At 45.2% G+C, this 19,121-nt stretch overlaps 1 protein-coding gene across 8 annotated transcripts in view; it reads left to right on the top strand.

The window, feature by feature from the left end:
• Positions 1–18,778, top strand: part of ARHGEF18 (Rho/Rac guanine nucleotide exchange factor 18) — a 110,080-nt gene extending 91,302 nt beyond the window's left edge. For all 8 annotated transcript variants that reach the window (XM_072600831.1, XM_072600833.1, XM_072600830.1 and 5 more), the window contains 11 exons: positions 3,306–3,484; positions 4,684–4,775; positions 6,256–6,447; positions 7,322–7,465; positions 8,169–8,293; positions 9,170–9,226; positions 10,930–10,977; positions 11,157–11,624; positions 12,799–13,123; positions 14,564–14,686; positions 14,799–18,778. In XM_072600831.1, the coding sequence (XP_072456932.1) occupies positions 3,306–3,484; positions 4,684–4,775; positions 6,256–6,447; positions 7,322–7,465; positions 8,169–8,293; positions 9,170–9,226; positions 10,930–10,977; positions 11,157–11,624; positions 12,799–13,123; positions 14,564–14,686; positions 14,799–14,962 (1,917 nt within the window). In that variant the 3' untranslated portion in view covers positions 14,963–18,778. The remainder of the gene's footprint in view (positions 1–3,305; positions 3,485–4,683; positions 4,776–6,255; positions 6,448–7,321; positions 7,466–8,168; positions 8,294–9,169; positions 9,227–10,929; positions 10,978–11,156; positions 11,625–12,798; positions 13,124–14,563; positions 14,687–14,798) is intronic.
• Positions 18,779–19,121: the final 343 nt, after the last annotated feature.

Genomic DNA, 19,121 nt, shown 5'->3' with positions numbered 1-19,121 from the left:
GAATGTGAACAGTTTGGTTACTTTACTGACAGAAGGAGTTGGCTCTTCTTTCTGCAGTATTTTTACTGATTGCATTTTTCCATTTCCTCCTGAGCGTGGAGAGTGTACAGCCATCAGATATCAGTGCTGGAATCCTGCTTTAAGAGCTCTCTTGTTAGCACCATGTTAATTCAGGGGCCTGCTTGTGGGGGGGATTAGACACACTATTTTCATCCTGGAAAATTTTGCCTTTAATTTGTGACCATGATAACCAGGAACCAAATGGGTGCTGAAAGATCAGGAGAGTTTTCTTCAGGAAGATCCAGATGTAGTCACTGTAGCCCACCTACTGCTGGACCTCCAGGTCCAGGGCCTATCTTTATTTCTGATCCCTTTTGGTGAATGTTAGTTTGGTTCACTATGATTAGTTCCTGGTTGGTACTACCCTTCTGCATAGCACTAAAAATCCTAATTATTTGCTGGGCAGATTAGGGGATGAGGGGGTGCAGCAGCTAGACCTGAGTTTTGTTTATTTGTTTTTTCTGATTAAACTGGTTCCAGTTACCTTTCTCAAAGATTCAGAGCAGTTCCCTACATCAAGAATTGCATCACCTTCTATCTATTGGCTATAGTCTAACTATGTAGTAAGTTTCCTGGGTGATAGGAACTGACTTTTCCAACACCATCCTATTTATCTAGTCATTCTTCCAATACAAACTTTCCTCCGCCCTTCCTCCAGGGTAGAGGTCAGACAGCTAGCCTCATGGTCAATACTGCCTGATGGTCCTGGATAAAGCCCATGACCTCCTCATGCCCCAGGCCACTCTGCTGATGGACTGCCTTGGGAACGAAGCTTTTCCTTCCCTAGGACCCCTGATGCCCCAGGTCATCCTGGCTCTCTCAGACATTCTCTCTGGATTTTATCCTGGCTTTAACCACATTCCATCTTTGAACACAACACCAGAGAAGCAGATGAGAAGGAAATGTGAGACCCTGGATTTTAAGAAGGCCATGACCACCAAGCCCATCCAGGCCATCCCACCTCATTGTCTGAGGTGGACACTAAGGTCCAGAGAAGTTAAATTACTTGCCCAAGATCACATAACATGTGGAAAGTAGTTTTGGGGGAAATAGAACAAATTGGATTTTGGTCATACCTGGAATTGAGCTAGAAGAGATGCCCCTTACTGATGAGGAAAGAAATGATAGTCAGAAGGATGAGGTAATTTGCAGATAGTTGCTATTTCCCTGGGTCCTTTTTGCATAAAATTCTTGACTTTCTTTATGTCCTGCTGCTTTTCCATTGAGGTTGAGTTTGTGATGCCAACATGAAGTTCATTTCCACAAACATTTATTAAATGCCTCCTTTGGACAAAACACATATTTCCTAGATTGCTGGGGGTGCCAAGAAAAATAAAATAAGTGTCTCAGCTCCTGGAGTTTCTCTTCTCTATGGAGCATTTGCAGGAGCGGGGAGACACAGGGATGACAGTAGTGACTTGAGCTGGGTGGTGGAAGAGTCTGTGAATGAGAGCCATTACAAACTTGTCTGGAGTCTGAAAAGGGAAGAAGGGAGGTAAGCTTGGAAAGGCAGTAGTGCGGATTCCTGTGAGTAAGGGCTTGGAGTGCCAGATGGAAGAAAGCGTGTATTCTGTGCTCAAGGTAGTAGGGGCTCCTGAAGATTTTTAAGTGGTGGAGTGGGATGGTGGGGCCTGACAGCAGAGAGAGGAGGAGGCCACCCCAGGGACCTTGGTAAGGTACCATGGAGAGCCTGAACCAAGGTGGGAACTGGATAAATGAGGAGGGGGTGAGTGTAAGAAATGAAGTAAAATTGACCAGATATGGCAGCTTATTAGAGCTAGGGGGTGAGGCTGAGTGATGAGCTGAGGATTACTCTGAGGATTCGAACCAGTGCAAATGGAAGACTTGTGACGCCTTTGACCCAGATAAGGCCTTCACAGCAATGAGGTGTGTTTTTGTACTTCCCTAATCAGTTTGCTCCCCCACCCCGCTTCCCACCCCCAGCTGAGATATTTAACTGAAAAATTGAGACTATTCACAGAGAACTTTCTCTTTTCACCTCTTCTTCACCTCACGTCACTCGGATGCCATTTGCTGCAATCTTCTTAATCCTTGTTTTTCACAGGAAGAGATAAAAAAGGGTCTACTATGTGCTATTATTCCCATTTTACACTTGAGGAAACAGAGGCAAGCAAGTTAAGTAACTCATCCAGGGTCATATAGCAGTGTCTGAAGTTGAATTTGAACTCAGTTCTTCCTGACTCCAGGCTGTCTACTGAACCACCTTGCTCACTAAGTGGCCCTCCTTGCCAGAGCAAACCCCTCTATTTAAACAAGTGACCCCATTCCATGCTATCTTTTCCAGCCAATGCTTCCCCCACATAATTCTCACTCTCAACTTATCTTCAACTTCTCACTTTCTGCTGGATGCTTCCCTGCTGCCTGCCAACATGTCCATGTCTCCCCTATCCTCAGAAAACCTTCACTTGATCCATCCATCCGTTCCTGCTAGCTGCTGACCTTTCTCCTTCCTTTCATGGTTGACCTCCTTGAGAAAATCCTCTGCAACAGGTGCCTCCCTTTCCTTTTCTTATTCTCTTCTTAACTTCCAACCTCATCATTGCACTGAAGCTGCTTTCTGCAGAGTCACTAATGATCCTAATCATCAAATCCAGTGGCCTTTTCTTGGTCCTCCTCCTTGACCTTTCTGCAGCCTTTGACACTGTCCACTGTCAGTCCTTTCCTTTATATTCTCTTCTTTCTAGGTGCTCTCCTAGTACTTTTCCTGTCTGTCTGCCCCCTCCTCCATCTTCTTTGCTAGAATTTCCTCTAGGCCATACCTACTAACCATGGATATCCCGTTGGGTTCTGTCTTAGGTTCTCTTGTCCCTCTGTACTATTTCACTTGGTGATCTCATCAGCTCCCCTGAATATGATGAGGGCTGGAAAGCTTAAGGGAAAGGGGAAGAGAGGGGAACCTTACCTTGACCTGAAGAATGCTTAAGATCTCAGACTGGTGCCCCATGTTTGGCACCAAATATGATAAGGGCTGGAAAGGGGGTGTGAGGCTCCCACAAAGACTGGGGTACCAGGGACAGGTCGTCTGGAGAAGAATTCACGAACTCAAGCATTGTTGAAATCAAGGTAAAGATTTATTACACTTTTCATAGGGCAAGAGTTCTTCCTCCCCCTTTGAACAGGCTGCTGCTGCTAGGGAGCAGGAATATTCAGTTGTGAGAGAAGGTGGTGGGGAAAACATACACCCTCTTCTCCTTCCCTCTCCCCATTCTGGTTTTGTTTTTCAGGACTCAAAGCCACCTATTATTTCATTACAAAAGCTAATTGTAAGGGAGGTAGCAAATGAGGAAAAAGCAATGTTTCTGATCAGTGCCTCCCAGATGGGACCAGAAATGTATGAGATTTATACCTGTTCCAAAGAAGAGAGAAATTCATGGATGACCCAGATCCGCCGAGCTGTGGAAAGGTAAAGAAAATTTGGGAAGGGTTTTCTTTCCCATTTGTTCATTTGCTTCCTTCGCAGTGAATATTTTACCTTCATGGTCAAGTGAAAGGTAACTGTCTTTTAGTTCTTGTTGCACCACATAGAGCTTGTTTCATTAAAAAGCCAAAGAGCCAACACAGGTTCTGTAAGGCAGTGAGCAGGATTAGTTCTCCGCTCTCTTCTACACCTTTGTGAGGGGGCTGACCTGGAGGTGGGGGCAGAGATTCTCTTATCGCAGAGGAACAGACAGCACTGTCCCCCATCAGTTTGAGAAGAGCAGAGCAGGCTGTATTTGACATGCCAAAAAGACTCCCTATTTTTCCAGCCAGATTATAGGGCCTAACAGTTGTAAGAAAAAACCCTATGCATTCATTACTAGTGTTACCTACATAAAAGTCCAAAGGCCTGGGCGTCTGGTGTATTCCAGATGGAGCATTCTCCATGATAGCAACAAGTGTTTGCAAACTTGATTTCCCTCTTTAAACTCATTTGTCCTCTTGCCTTGTTTCTTTTCCCCATTACATGTCCTGTCCAATTTTAGTCAGGGGCCCTTTCAATCCTGTTATGTACACCCTGGCTTTTAGCTAGATCACGGCAGGCAAGCCTTCTTTGTGCCCTAGAAAAAGCTTGCTTCCTCAAGTATTTTCTGAGTCCTCTTCCCTTTTTCTGGAATGCTTTGCCTTTTCTCTCTGCTAAATGGTTTCGCCATTCTGTTGGAAGGACACCACTTCTGGGAAGGCTTCCTATTCCTAGGCTAATCTTGTCCAGATTTTCTCATTTCAGCAATTCAATGGTGTTGCATGTGGCTGAGGCTAGGTGTTAATAGCACCTAGCACAGAGCCTTCAGATAAATATTGACTGACTTTGCTTTCCGTTATGTCTTCTGTCTGTGCTCTTGCCTTCTTAAGTTGTGAGCTCTCTGATGTTAAAGGTTTTGTATACCCTTTCCTTTTCAACTCATGCTCTGAGTCCTCCACAGATATCTGCTAATTTGTTTCTTGCAGCTCCTTCTGCCTTTTTTTCTAAGTTAGTGATGAATAGTTTCACTCAATGAAAAAAGTTTTTAGCACCTCTCTGTTAGATGCCTCAGAAGAGCAGTGTACCTTTTTAAGAAACTAGAGAATGGTCCAGAGAAAAGTACAAAGGCAGATCACAGTAGTGTCCCTCCCTTCTTCCCTCAGTTGCCCTGTTGAGGAGAAAGAGCCATTCGGTGAGGCCGAAGAAGACAGAAAAATGGCTGAAGCCCGAGCTGTAAAATTAAAAGAATACCAAGGTAAAGGAGCCAGGAATAAATTCTACCAGGAGTCTGAAGTGTGTGTGTGTGTGTGTGTGTGTGTGTGTGTGTGTGTGTGTGTGTGTGTCTGTGTGTGTGTCTGTGTGTCTGTGTGTCTGTGTGTCTGTGTTTGTGTCTGTGTCTGTGTTTGTATCTGTATGTCCCATGTCCTGAGACAGCTGCTGGCAACAGGAAACCATTGGGGGGGGGGGGGGGGAAATAGACTACTCGGCTTGTAGGCTTAGGCATTGCCTTGTTTTACCTTTGACCTAAGCTCTCTAGAAATCATTTGTGAATCAGTCATAGATTTGTAGATTTAGGAAGAGACTGTAGAAGCCATCTAGTCCAGATGGCTTTTTATAGATGAAAAACTGAGTCATGGAGAAGTGGCCTGTTCAAGGTCACACAGGAAGTCAGTGGCAGAGCTCATTTTGAATCCAGATCCTCTGACTCTAAATCCAGTACTGTCTGGAGTTGCCACAGCTTGTGTAAGAAAAAAATGGAAATAGTTGTCCTTTGCCAGGATCCTTCTCAGGCAGCTCTTCAGCAGACTGGGAGAAAGGGTTAGAAATGCTGGGAGTCAGAAAGGGCAGGTAGAGGTCAGCTGATAGCAGAGGCGGACTTTAGATTACTTTGTAGCACCGGATAAACCACCCTGACCAGGCTGCGGTGTCCTTGGGCTGTGAGTGACCTCTCTGGAGCTGGGAGTCTTCTACAGGGAGCTACAGAGCAGTCCTCGGTCTAAGTGAGAGGGCTGTGCTCTGTGCACCATGATGGGGTCATCCTGGGGACAATTAGCAGAGCACATGAAGTTCCAGTGTGGAATTCAGGGGAGGGTGCTGCACATGAGCTGAAGCGACACAGCTCCTAAAGGCTTCGAAGCTAGGACTGTGTTGATAATAAGGGATGCTGGAAATAATCATTTCTGTTTCATTGTCATTTGAAGGGATTCTTGAGATTTTTGTACTCTTTAGGGATCCTTTGCCCTTTAGGGAGGTGACTTAGTGCAGTAGAAGTAGATAAAATTCCAAACTGGGAGTCAGAAGGTGTGGGTGTGAATCCAGCCTCAGATACTTCAGTTACTTCCTGGGCATAATAATACTTGGCAAGGTTATACATACAAGCTGTATGCAGGTGAATGCTTCTCGCTGGCCTAAATCTCAAGTTGGCTCTTTAGGCCTTTGTATCAGCCTTTGAGTTCAGTTGTATGCTATTCCAGAGATGGATCTTTGACTGGCCCCTGGTAGCTCCGTGAACTGGGCAGCCTCCTAAAGATTTTAAAACAAGTGGTGCTTTTTAAGGTCTAAGGTGTTCCAGCCCAGTCTCATGATGGTGTCTGAAACATTCTCTTGTCAGGAAAGCCCATTTTCATCGTTTTGGCTCCAGAACACCAACAGCACCGAGAGGTTTCTGTTGTAAAAGTCATAAATTAACCTGGAAGAGACTGACAACCTTTTAATTGGACTCTTTTTTTTTTTAGAGCGTTTAAGCAAGAAAGATGAACTGATTGCTCGAAGCCTCATTGAGAAACAGCAGATTTACTTGGAGATGTCTGAGATGAACAGCGTTGAAGATCTTCCGCCCAGCCCCCAAGCCAGGCTCTTTTTCCGAGGAGGAGAACCCTCAGATAATCTGCAAGGCGATACTATTCTGAAGTCGGCAATATCTGAAGGTAGGTAGCAAAAGATGTTCCGAATGCTGACCAAGGACACGCAGGAGGCACTCATGAAAATGTTCCGTAGAACCGTAGGTTGTAGTGATCGGCAGGGACTTGTTGACCACCCGGTCCAAGCCCTTCATTTTACAGAAGGTGAAATTGAGGGGCAGAGAAAGGGTCAGTGACTCAGCTGAGGCACATGTCTCTGATAAGGTGGTACTAGATCTGGAGAGTTCATCCCACAAGCATTCATTGACCACCACTGTGTGTGTGAACCTTTACCTTCTCTGAGTTAAGGAGTGACAGAGACCCATCTGGTCTGTCCTTTGACAAGGTCTTGTCCCAGGACCAGGACCCACTGACAGGAGTGATAAGGACTCAGTGCTGGACCTCAGATTTGCATTCACACATGTGTTCATGGACAAAGCTGCTGTTTCTCCTTGGTTATTCTAAATTCACATTTCAGAAAAATGTCACTTTCTTGCATCGACGGACCAAATCTGTGGCTGGTTGGCACTATGTTAATGAAGTCACATCTGTGGATCAGATTTCATTGCGGACTCCACAACTTGTCTCTCGGCCTGCCACCTCACCAGTGTGTACTCTTAAGGGCTGGGCCAGAGAGTGTGTCTTGATTCAGTGTAAATCTGTCAACACTACTCTAAACACAGCTTAGCATATGGACGTTAAGTGATAGTTAGTGGTGATCTTCAAAGGGAAACAAATCAGAGAGCCCACAGTTTGTCTTTAACTTTTTGTTTATACATTGGCGTCTTGTTTGTTATTTCAGTATAATAAGGGTGGTGTGATATTCTGTGTTTCTGTCCTGGTGTCTGACTACCTTATTATATGGCAGCAATAATTCTGTACTCGCTCTTCCTTTCTCTAGTGGAGAATATCCAGAACCTGATCTATAAGCATCTGGGAAGCATCAGCTGTCGCAGTGAAGATGGTGGTGCTGGGGAGGATCTCTCGTTACCCAGGAGAGCAGAGACCTTTGGAGGCTATGACAGTAATACAAACCCAGATAAAAGTGAGTAGCCAGACACACTGGGCAGAGAGGAAGGGAGAACTTTTTTGTTTTCAAAGGATAAAATGCGCTCCCTTTGAATACTGTCCTATCCCCTGTATCCCAAGGGACATCATCAGAAATCCCATCTTTGCTTGGATGTAATGCTTCCTGGTCCAGTCTTGGTGCATATGGGTAGCCCAGGAGACATTTTTTGGCCTAACTTGTTCTGCTGGTGTTCTCTAAGCTTTATGTGTGTGGTGTTAAATGGCCTCCTTGGAAATGCTGCGGGTCAGGCAAAGCTCTGCCCTGCGTACAGACCCTGGAAAGACCTTTCATTGTACCTTTTTCTGTAGACTTTCCCAGAGTTGTTTCCAAAAGGATACTCCAATCCATCCCCAGGTGGTTTCTCTGCTCTGTCCTTCTTTGGCCAGTCTTGACAGGTCTCTTCTTAGTGTTCATGCTGTTCTCTTGAGTGACAGAAGCTTCTTGCCCCTACCCCCCTGTACAAGTAACCAGTGGAGACTCAGAACTGAAAAATAAGCCCACCCTCTTGGGTGGCAGAGTGCTGCTTAATCACCGATTCTGGAATTGGAAGGTTTCTCTGGTTATTGGCAAGTTTGTTTCTAATTCCAAATGCTGATCTTTCTGGTTCCAAAACTGAATTTGGTCTATGTGACATCCTAATGAGATTGACTTAGGACTTTTTTTTTTGTCTGTTTTTAAGGTGCTAGTTTTAAAAAAAAGGTCTACAATAGTGATGCCTGGTTTAAAGATCGGAGAAATCCTTTTACCAGCTCGGACTCGCAGCTTGGTGACCTTTCAGGAGATTCTGAAGAAGGATTGCAGACGGTATGTTTTTCTTCATTTTAATTTTCTGTTTTAAAATTGAGTTCATAATGATAAAGTATACTATCCACCTCCAGAGAAAGAACTGATACTGTGTTAATAGAGACTGAAGCGTGCTGTTTTTCACTTTTCTTTGATTTTTTTTCCTTTTATTTAAATCTTCTTGTACATAATGAACAATATGGAAATGTTTGAGTCCAACAGCATGGGAATGGGGAGCAGAATATGCAGATTCCCCCACTAAGCCTAGCACACCCCCTGCTGGGAGTGAAAGTACAAGGAGTGGTGGAAAAAACAGCCAGGGATGAAGGCCATGTCATCAGGAGGGGGAGCCTGGCCTTGGCGAGTGCCAGCAATGGAAAGAGTGAGCGAAGAAAGGCTTTAACATGAAAGCAAGCTTCTTAAATGTGGAGCAGACACTCCAGAAAATGCATTGAGAGAGAACAAGGCTGAGAGGGATGAGAAGAATGGGATGGGGAACAGCAGGAGGAGGGAGGAGTTTAAGGAACATTGGGATGCAGAAAATATGATGATGGGGTAGGAGAGAAGTCCATTGGGGGAGAGAATTTGGTCTGTATAGGGCCTTCCCTGTGCCCAGCCTGGTGGCCAGGGGTGAGGAGACTCAACTGCCAGCGTGACCTTGGGCCGAGGCCTTTCTGAGCCTCGAGTTCCTTAGCAGCTCAGTCTAGGACTTTTTCAGTTACCCCATGCTTCTTAATTATAAACTTAAAGCTATGCGATCACATATACTATTAACTGTGTAAAGTAATATGTGCTCTGCTAAATATAATTACGTGTGACATTTATTAACAATATGATTATATGTTATTTTCTGTGTTGTAGAAGCTAATTTGTAGCCTTCTGTGCTTCTCCTTGCAGATTGAGGTCACTCAAGTGGACTGGAACAACAGCGTGCCAGGCATGATGGAACCTGAGGTACTTGCCCAGAACAAAGTCCTCTTGGCTTTCTCAGTCTTGCTTTATTGGGCTTATCTCAGCCCAGAACTTCTCCACATGCTTCCCCCCAAGGGCCAGCACCAGTCCTTGGCTAGTACTGCAGCTACTGCTTCAGTGCCCGGGCTGTCCCCAGCCCTCTGTGATCAGGCTCTGGTCCTAGTGAAGCTGCTGTCTCAGAGGTCACCGCCTCACTGACAAATCTAGTTAGTGTTTTTTCATCTATATAGCCTCCTGGTTTTAATTTCTGGGCCACTTAAGTGAATATTCACATACGTTTTTATGCTTGGCCCTCTTCCTGTCTTTATACTCGCTCTTTAACAGACTTTTTCATCTCAGGACTTTAACTTCTGTCTCTGTGCCCATAACTTTTATCTTTACTTGTCATCCTGAACTCTTTTCAGGACTCCAGTGTTCGTTTCATCTGACAGAAGTGCAGAATGAGACGGGCATTTTGGACACAGTCTGTGTTTAGATTTGCTTTGCTTCATGTGTTGTTCAGTCATGGCCAACTCTTCTCTTTGTGACACCATTTGGGGTTTTCTTGGCAGATGTGCTGGAGAGGTTCGCCATTTCTCCAGCTTATTTTATAGATGAGGATACTGAGTCACACAGGGTCAAGTGACTTGCCCAGGGTCACACAGCTAGTAAGTGTCTTGAGGCTGGATTTGAATTCAGCAAAATGAGTTTTCCTGACTCCAAGCCCAGCGCTCTATGCACTGCACCACCTTAGGCTGCCCCTTGCTTCACTATGTTTGTTAGAAGGCTTTGGTCTTTTTTCCTTCCTTCCTTTCTTTCTAAATGCAGGATGGGAGAATGGGGAAGAAAAAGTAAATACATGTTAATTTAAAAAAAAAAGAAACTCCTTGTTAAGACCTCTCTACCAGGATGTCCTAAACCAAACTTAGCCTTCTTCCTCCTGCAGTCACTGTTTCTCTTTGATACATCTGTTCCTTCAGTCTCCCATTTTTGTAATCATCTCTGCCTCTTGTCTCTTACTTACAAAGGCCTGCCAATTCCATCACCATGACATATTCTGTATCATCCCTCATCCCACCTGAGCTGCCACTTTCTACCTCCCCTTCATCCGTGCTGTGGTCTATCCTTTTTTTCACGTGCCAGAAAGATCTCCTTATTCCTAGATTTCATAGCACTGGCTGCACCGAGCTCCAGCCCCTTAATCAGTAGTCAAGGCTTTCCACCATGTGGCATCTATCATTCTGTCTTTGCAGCTTTAGTTGGTACTCTTCCACACACTCTACTTCCCACTGAAAGTGGACTTGAGTCTTATCTGAGAACATGCATTGTGCTCCCCCAGATCTGTGCCTCTAGTTTCTTGTGCCTGGAATACTTTGCCCTCATCCTCTTGCTTGTTGAACACCTGTCTTTCCTTCAAAGACTGAGTCAGCTGCCACCTCTTTCATGCACCGTCCCTAATCTCTTTGGTCAGTAATGGCCTCTCCATGTCACCAAAGGCACTTATTCTGTAATGGGACACTGGGTGTCTTATTCCCTCTGTGAGCGCTCTAACTTTTGTAGCATCACTAACAACCCAGCACAATGCCTTGTACACAGTAGGTACTTGATAAATGTTCATTAATGTTTCCACTCCCCCACTTAAATACAGATTCAAGCCAGTGACATTTTCTTCTAAAAACCTTTCTTTTCTTCCTTTTTCTCCTCAGCTTATACAGAGAATACAGACACTATCCCAGTTGCTTCTCAACCTTCAGGTAAAACATGGACTTTTAGAAAATAAATTAACCACTTGCTTTTATATAACTTGTAGTTCAGGAGAGGACATAGTTTTAAGTCATTTTTTAATTTAATGGTGATAGAAACCCTGCCTTGTTGAACAGAGGTCTCCCTGGTCCTGACTCTCCCTGACAGTGCTTTGTGCTGGGTCTTTCAGGCAGTGGTCACCCAGCAGGACAGCTACATTGAAATGCAGAAGGCCATGATCCTGGACCGAGAAAAGCAATACAGACTGCAGTCAACACGTGGAAACTTCCTGTTAGAACAGGAGAAACAGCGGAACTTTGAGAAGCAGAGAGAAGAGCTGGCCAATGTACAGAAACTTCAGAATCAGCTTAAGCAGGAACAGCAGCGCTGGGAGCGAGAGCGCTCCCGGCAGCAGAAAGAGCTGGAACACACGGAGGCCCGGCTGCGGGAGCGAGAGAATGAGTCCCAGCAGCTCCGGGAGCGGCTGACCCAAGACAAAGAGGAGCTGGACCGGCAGCGGGAGGCCTATCAGCACGACCTCGAGAGGCTCCGAGAGTCCCAGCGAGCCGTGGAGAAGGAAAAGGAGCGGATTGAACTTCTAAAAAAATGGAAGAAACAGAATGCTGTGCCTGGTCCATTAGCTCCTGAAGGGGCAGAGGTGAAGTAACCGGGTTCTTTTTGGGGGTTTGGTTTTGAGAAGACTTGGGAAAGAGATATTTCTTTGTATTAACCTTTGGCTGAAATTGAGCTTTTTCTCACCAGAAACAACTTTCTGGCTTTGACAATGAAACTAGTTTGATAGGGGGAGTAATTAAAACTGAATCTATTGGGAAATTCTAAAGGGACAACTGCAAAGTCCTCTGTGTAGACTTTAAAAGGCCATTTGCACAAGTTCAGGATGGAGAGACTCGTGAACTTTTTTGATTGCCAGCTCACATTGTTGACTCATGGAGTGTTCAAAAGAGGGTAGTTTTTTAATCCTTACTGTCTTGCAGTATCCTCCCAGCTTTTTGTCATATGAATATATCTGATTTTATTCAAGTTGATAAAAATGTTAAATAGCAGATATCCTTGGGCTACCCCACTGGAAACCACCTTCCAGCAGACTCTTAACCTTCAACCAACTTACCTATATCATTATTTGCTTTACTAAATATCTAGTCAGACTATAACTGCAGCATTCCCTTGCTTTATCAGTTTAGTAACCATGGAAAAGAAAGAAATGTTTAGTCTGCTCCAAGTGGAATCATGTAACTTCCAGGAAGAGAGGTTGCCCACCTTGCTTTCCTTCCATGAGCAGAGCAAGTTTGATGGGGATCTGCCAGACTGCTTCTTTGTGGTCACACTTTTCCTTTTCTAGATGTGCATTAATCATCAAACTAATATGTTCTAGAATTGTGTTGTTTGGCAGAGATAATGGTGGATTCATTTGATAAGGTCCCTTGTAGCTCCAGAATCAGAATCAGTACGAAGTCGTGACTGAAAATGGCTCAGGAAAGAAGTCCTAAGTATTAAGGGACATGGAAAATGAATCAGAGTCTTGAACTTTGTTTAGAATAAAACAGTTATTGAAGTGAACCAGGGTATAACCTGAATGTCTCGAAAAACCCCAATTACTCACTGCTCCCAAATTTTTGAGTGTCTAGTCTCTGGAGGATACTGAAGAATACAAGTCCTGGTCCCTACCCATTGGGGAAGTGTGGGCTCTGCCTTGAGGCAGGGTTTCCTGACATGTTTAAGCAGAAAAGTGCTTGAGGAAACATTGTGGAGGGAGCAGGGCTGGCACTGCTAGATCCAGTGGAGTCAAAGCTCAACATAGTTTTCTCTTCTAGGGCCATGCCCTCAACACCTCCTCTAGTTTCAATGGCGAAGGCCTCGAGGGAGCTGTGCAGCTAGCCAAGTCCTCAGGGAGGACCAGCACCCTGTTGTCCAGCTCTGATTACTCCGAGCGTCCAGAGGTGGCTCGTCGAGACAGCACAACAGCAGAGGGCCGCCTGGTGAAGAGCGATGTGCCGATTCAGCTCCTGAGTGCCACCAACCAGATCCAGAAGCAAGCTGCCGTCCAGCAGCAGATCCCCACCAAATTGGCTGTGCTTACCAAGGGGAGCAAGGAGAAGGGAGGGAAAAGCAAAACTTCCCAGCGGTCCGACAGCTCCAGTTAGTGTTTCTATTGGTACCCCCTCTCCTTAGGGTGCTCTCAGAGAGCATGCACAGCAGAAAGCCCTTTGGACAATCCAGGCAGCCTTGGGCTGGGTTGGACTCCCCTGTTGGTGACCCTAGCTGATGACTAATGTCCAGTGCCCTCTTCCCACGCTGCACCTGAAAGTCCTGGTACAAGGCTCATTGGCCATTTTCCTGGGGCAGAGGAGAAGCCAGTCACCACTAGTGGGGGAAGTAGCTGAGAGAGGAGTTTAAAGTCATTGCTATTTTTGGATACAGTTAATTGGGAGTTTTGATCAGGAGCAAACTGAAACAGGCCTATTCTTTGAAAAGAAAGTAGACCCTATTGAACTTGATGACCCTCCTGATGTCACTCATTTAGAGACATCTCTTTTCTCTGCTTGGTCACTAAAAAGGAGGTGGAGAGATTGTAAGAGCAGGGACTGCTTAGATGAGCTTCCCTAAGTCTTCGGGTGGAGGCCAGGCTGAAGGCTGGTACAGTTGCAGAAATAGAAGCACAAGCTATATTTGCCACTGAGAAGACAATTCAAAGCTGTGATCTCTGCCAGTGAGAGACAACAGTAAAGCCACAAAGCTGGCCACTTTGTGAAAGCATCTTCTTAAAAATCCTTTTCAGCCGTGGGGAGCCTTGCACTGTGGCCCACAGAGAGAGCAATGCCTCTCTGCTGCCAGGGTGTGGTTTGGTCAAGTAATTGTGGTCAGGCAGCTGCAGCCCTTTACTGATGATTCCTCCAAACATGCCTGGGTTTAGTTCTGGCCAAGAACAAAAGACTGCTCACTAATGAAAAAGAGCAGAGTGCTGGGAGCTTCAGGTTATGCTTACTGTCCCCAGACTCAGAGCCAGGTAGCTTTTTAGCTTACAGAGCAGGAGCTGAGTGATGACACACGGTGCATCACCCTCCCCAGTTCCTAAGGCTTTTTGTCTCCTTATTAGAGATTTTCTTATGGTAGATTGTTAACAAACAGTTACTGCTGTTTGTGAGAAGGAAAGTGAGGGAGGGGGATTCTACCCAAGATGGGTCAGATATATAAAGAGTAAAATAACTGTCTGTGCTTGTGCCAGTGCAGAACTCTGCAGTGGTTACCAGTAGACCAGGGAGTCTCTGTGTACTATTCTTTGTTTTCATTGCATGTGAGTTTGAGATATAGGCTTAGATTCAAGACAGGTTTCAAGATGGGTAAGTACATCTTGGCTTTGCCTGTTAGTGTATGAAGGCAGATGTGTGTGCGGGCACATCTCCCGTCCTCTTGCATGTCGGTGGATATGGAGGAAATGAAAGGCCTCATCATTTTCCATTGGCATCTGAAGGGTTCCTGTCTAGAAACTGGCAACCCTTCCAAGATCCCTAGACTTGGGGGAAGGGGAGGGTGGAGGCTCTATGGAGAGTCCCTGGAAATCCCTCTCCTTTGTTTCAGCCTCCTTTGACCTCAAACAGCAGCTGATGCTCAACAAGTTTATGGGCAAAGAAGAAAACACTATAAAAACCCGCCAGTCCCCAAGTCCTGTTCTACCCAGCCAGAATGTTATTGTACATCAGGGTAAGGCCGTGGGCAGGGAGGGGGCTGAGGGGCTAATGAATGTTTTGTGGGGAATTTTCTAGAACGAGATGTGACTGTTGACTTGGGATCGCCTCGATCTTGTGTTTTTCAGAGTCATGTATCCCAACAGACATCGCACCCTCAGAGCTCTCTCCTCTCAGCCCAGTAAATATGTTCAGGCCAAACAGCACTCCCATGCTCTCCCCCCCAGCCTGCCCATCCACACAGTTCACCTCTGAAGATGACGCCAACAGGGAAGACGTGATTTTTTTCTAAACCGTTGTAGCACAGGGTGCACCTGGTGCCATCCTCTTGGAGGGGATCTCCATGGAGACTCCAGGGCAACAGAGACCCAGCGCTGGCTGTCATCTCCCATCTCCTCCACAGTGACATCTGCTTCCGATGAAGCCAGGCTTTCTTTCATACAGTCAGTGTTCACCTGGGAGCTCCAGAGGGGTCATTGTGACAACATTGGCATTTGCTTATCTCTTTTTCAGGCATAACCACTATGGACTTGAACATGGCCTAGTGTATATCAATTCCAAATCCATTGATATGTTGCCATCCACCATAATACGCTCTTTTTGGTGAATTTGCAATGATTCTTTGGTTAAGTTTTTAATCTCTTTTTTAGAAAAAGTTTTAATTGAAAGTTGAACCATAAATGAACTAAGGAGCTGTTCTAAATAATAGGACCCCATTTGGGTAAGAGAGAAATCTATTTTAAATCTCCTTTTACAGAGTTGTGGCCAATAGTTACAATTTCAGAAAGCAGTTAGATGACAAGCCAGCAAACCACCCATCCTTAGGGTCCTGGGATTCTTGGCCCTCTGTACGAGCTGGAAGGTGGACCTAGAGTATAGGAGTATAGTGGGGCCTTAAAACTATGACCTTGGTTTCAAGACCCCAGAGGCCAATTCAGGGAACATATCCGTTCTGGGAGAGGTGATCCTCACAACCCACCTTCTGCCTGTCCCTGATTGGCAGGCCATCAACATTGTCCATCTTGAGAAAAGGCACCTTAGGCTCATCTCCATTTGGAGACTGCTGGGTGTGGTACAGATTCCCAAAGCAAATCATGTTGGTTCATAGTGAACCTAAGATTGGGATGTTTGCCTGATTATTGATGAAGATGCTAAATCTAAAAAATTTTAGCAAGGTTGAGAGTGCAATAGGTCACTGTCTTCTAGAATGCTTTGTCTTCTAGATTGTTACAGTGAGGGCCCTGCTCGTGGGGGCCTTTCTTATCACACAGACAAGATGGTGAGGTGCTGATATCTCCACTGATCAGCAGCTGCTGGAAGGCTGCAATGTAATGGGAATAAAGGGAACATGGGCCCAAAAACTGTTGGATTATTACTTTGAAACCTCATTCTGAAATTAATATGAAGAAAATGAACTTGACTGTTCAGGCAGCAGGGCATGGTTATGGCAGCTTGGTGCATGGTTCATTGATTAGGCCCAGGCCTTGGGGCTTTCTGCTCTTCTGATTATCATGGACCCGACTGTAGGGGAGCAGCATTTCTCTAAATTGATGAGTACTCTTGGGATTTACCTAAGGCAGCCAGAATCCACAGAAGCTGCAGGCCCCAGAGGGTTGCACAGAGCCTTCAAGTATCATTTTCACGGAGCAGTCTGGGAAAACTACATTTGCAGGCCATGAAGCTGCTTGTCGACAGCAGTCTGTTCTTCTTTGTGTGTCCCACTCTCCCCCATTGCCCCCCGAAAAGCAGACTATGTAAGTAAAGAGGATGGCAAATTATTTGAAGTTTCCTGAAGAATCATCTGCAGTGGTCAGGTCCCAGAAAAAACCAGGGTTCATGGCAAGCACAGAACAGATTCTGTTAGAAAAAGTGACTTGCAGTAAAATTTTGTTTATGTTGTTTCCCCATTTTTTCTCCCCTCTCTGTATGAAGGTAGTTTCATAGTTTTAGAACTGGAAGTAGGCAGAGAAGTCTTCTAGCCCAATAATTTCACCAGTGAGGAAACTGAAGCCAACTCTTGTAAGTAGTACACTTTAGATTCAAACCCAGGTTCTCTGACTCTAATTTTGTCTCACAGCGGTGTCACAGAAATGAAATTGTTTGCTTGTGGTTCTCTTGGACACGTGGGGAAAAAATTTCCCTTAAAATCATAATGTTGGGGAGGTGGTTAGGCATCATTTCTGTCTGCCTTTGTCCACAACCACGTTCCAGCTTTGGCCAGAACTCTGGACTTGTGGAATTGTGCTCAAAGTGGTGATGTGGGACTTGCTGGGCTGATGGTTTGGAATGTAACCCACCATACAAAGGGCAGGACCCCTAGTCATTCCTTGTAATCATCAGCCCACAATAAAAGTTTTAGGCCTGATCATAGGAGCTTGATTCATTAGAGGAGGGATTGTGCTGTAGCCTGTGAAGAGGTGTGCCATTGGAGTCTGTAGGCTACTCAGTGAAGTGCAGAGAGTTGCAGGGAAATCTAGCCCCAGATGCAGACATATGGGTTGCAACATGTATTTGTCAATGGTGCAGGTAAAAAACCTTTCAGTTCCTTTGAATTAAAATCAGATTCAAAAGTTGTTGCAAAGCCTAGCAGGGAAGATAATGGGAAACAGAAGAGGGAGCCTCTGTCCCTCTCGCCTGGAGCTCTTTGTAAAGAGCCAGCACAGGGCTGATTCTGGGACAGCCTCATCTGCCCTGGCCAGGGCCCAGCATGAGAACATGCATGGGGCCTCTGCCTGCTCCCACAGCTGGGATGCAGCGAGTTGGTTTTCTTTTTGTGATCGTGAGAGCAGCAACCTGCAAGTTTAGGTTCAGATCAAGTCCTTGTTGAGGCTGTTAGGATTCTGCCATTGATGTTGCACAGCATCCCTGGAAGGCAGAGAAAGAGTTGTCCTGGAGAAGGATGGGCCTGAGCTCTTGGTCAGAAGAAAAGGCCCCAGCATTGAGATAGCTTGTCTTTGCTAGAGAATCCTGCACCGAGCTCTGGACAATGCCTGTCACCACAGCCCTGGAAACAGGAAAGTGTTCCCAGTTGTTCTGTGGCCATGTTTCCCCCGTAAAGATTGATGGCTCTTGTGTTTTGGCTGCATCCGCCAGAGTATTGCATCGTGTTATGGGATGTTCCCAGAGCAAACCCAAGTTTCACCTGTGAGGTCAGGGCTGGCAAGTGTGCCTGATTTGCTGAAACCTTTTTCTCATGAGTTTGTAGAAGGGATCAACAGCAGAAATTGTCTTCCTTCTTACCTTCACTCTAGTAAGGGAAATCTCCTTTCTGGTACGTGGAACATTGAATCTGCCTGATCTTCTCTCTCTCTCCCCCAACCCCCTCACCGCCACCCTCTCCTTGAAGAAACGGTTGTACAATCATGAGACATCATTAATTTCAATTCCTGTTATGGTTGCAGGTCCTGCTCAGCAGGTGATGTTCTGAGAGAGAAAAGTTGTGGTTTTTATTGTTCAAAAAACCTTTTCCATCAGCAGTCCTCATTGCCCTTTGAAATATATATACTACACATTAAATTTAATTTGTGCCATGTTTATAATCAGTGTTTTATATTTTTGTACTGAAGTATTGGAGCACTTTAGAAAAGTTTACTTTAAATTTGTTTGATCTTGGAAGGAAAACTTCTTGTCCGTGATTCTATTGATGTGCTCACGTTCTTACTGAGCTGTGATAAGAGTTTGATGCTGTTTAGTCTTAGGTCCAGTCCAGTGACTTTGAACTAGTGATCTCTGAATAATCACGGTAGGAGGTTAGGGGATTTCAAACCAGCTCCGTGTTGTAGGAAAGGATGGTGGTCTTCCCTGGGTTGGGAGCTTCCTCAGTTCTGCTAGAATGGCAAGGTTGTAAATAGTTATTCCCCTGCCAAGAGTATCCCCTTCACTTCCTGTTAGTATCTAATTTTATTTGTAAAGTTGATGGTTAAGCACATGTTAATATTTCTGTTGACTCGTGCACTTCATTAATTGTACTGTGATCTTAGTTCACCTCCCAGTTTGATGTTTTGTTTTTGTTTTTACAATGATTGTGCTGGCTCTTGACCGCACGATTTCAGAACAGCCTTGGAACCCGAGTACTGATTTCTAGCAATAAAAACAATTACTAAAACAAGCCTTGTGTCTCAAGTTGAAATGTGTCTGAACATCAGTTTCATGTTGCTCTGAAAGACTGGCTTTGCTAAGGAGCAGTTGGTCCTGTGTGGCGTCTCAGCTGGACTTACCTGACTGCAGAGCTGTGATAGCGCACTCACAGGGTGCTGTGTGCTGCCGCATCTTCCCCGATGGTGGCAGGGGGATGCATTTGTGGGCAGTTAAACAAAAAGTTTTCCTTTGGGAAGATATCTTAAAGTAAAACAAAGCTAGAATGTTGCACCTTGCTCCTTGAGCGAGTCAATCTCGTCTTTAGCTTTTTTTGTTTGTTTTAAATTTAATTTTTCTCTTTTTAATTAACAAAA

Source organism: Notamacropus eugenii, chromosome 4 (assembly GCF_028372415.1).
Source record: "Notamacropus eugenii isolate mMacEug1 chromosome 4, mMacEug1.pri_v2, whole genome shotgun sequence".
Classification (NCBI taxonomy): domain Eukaryota; kingdom Metazoa; phylum Chordata; class Mammalia; order Diprotodontia; family Macropodidae; genus Notamacropus; species Notamacropus eugenii.
The sequence above is the reverse complement of the archived record's forward strand: the minus strand, read 5'-3'. Positions and strand labels throughout refer to the sequence as shown.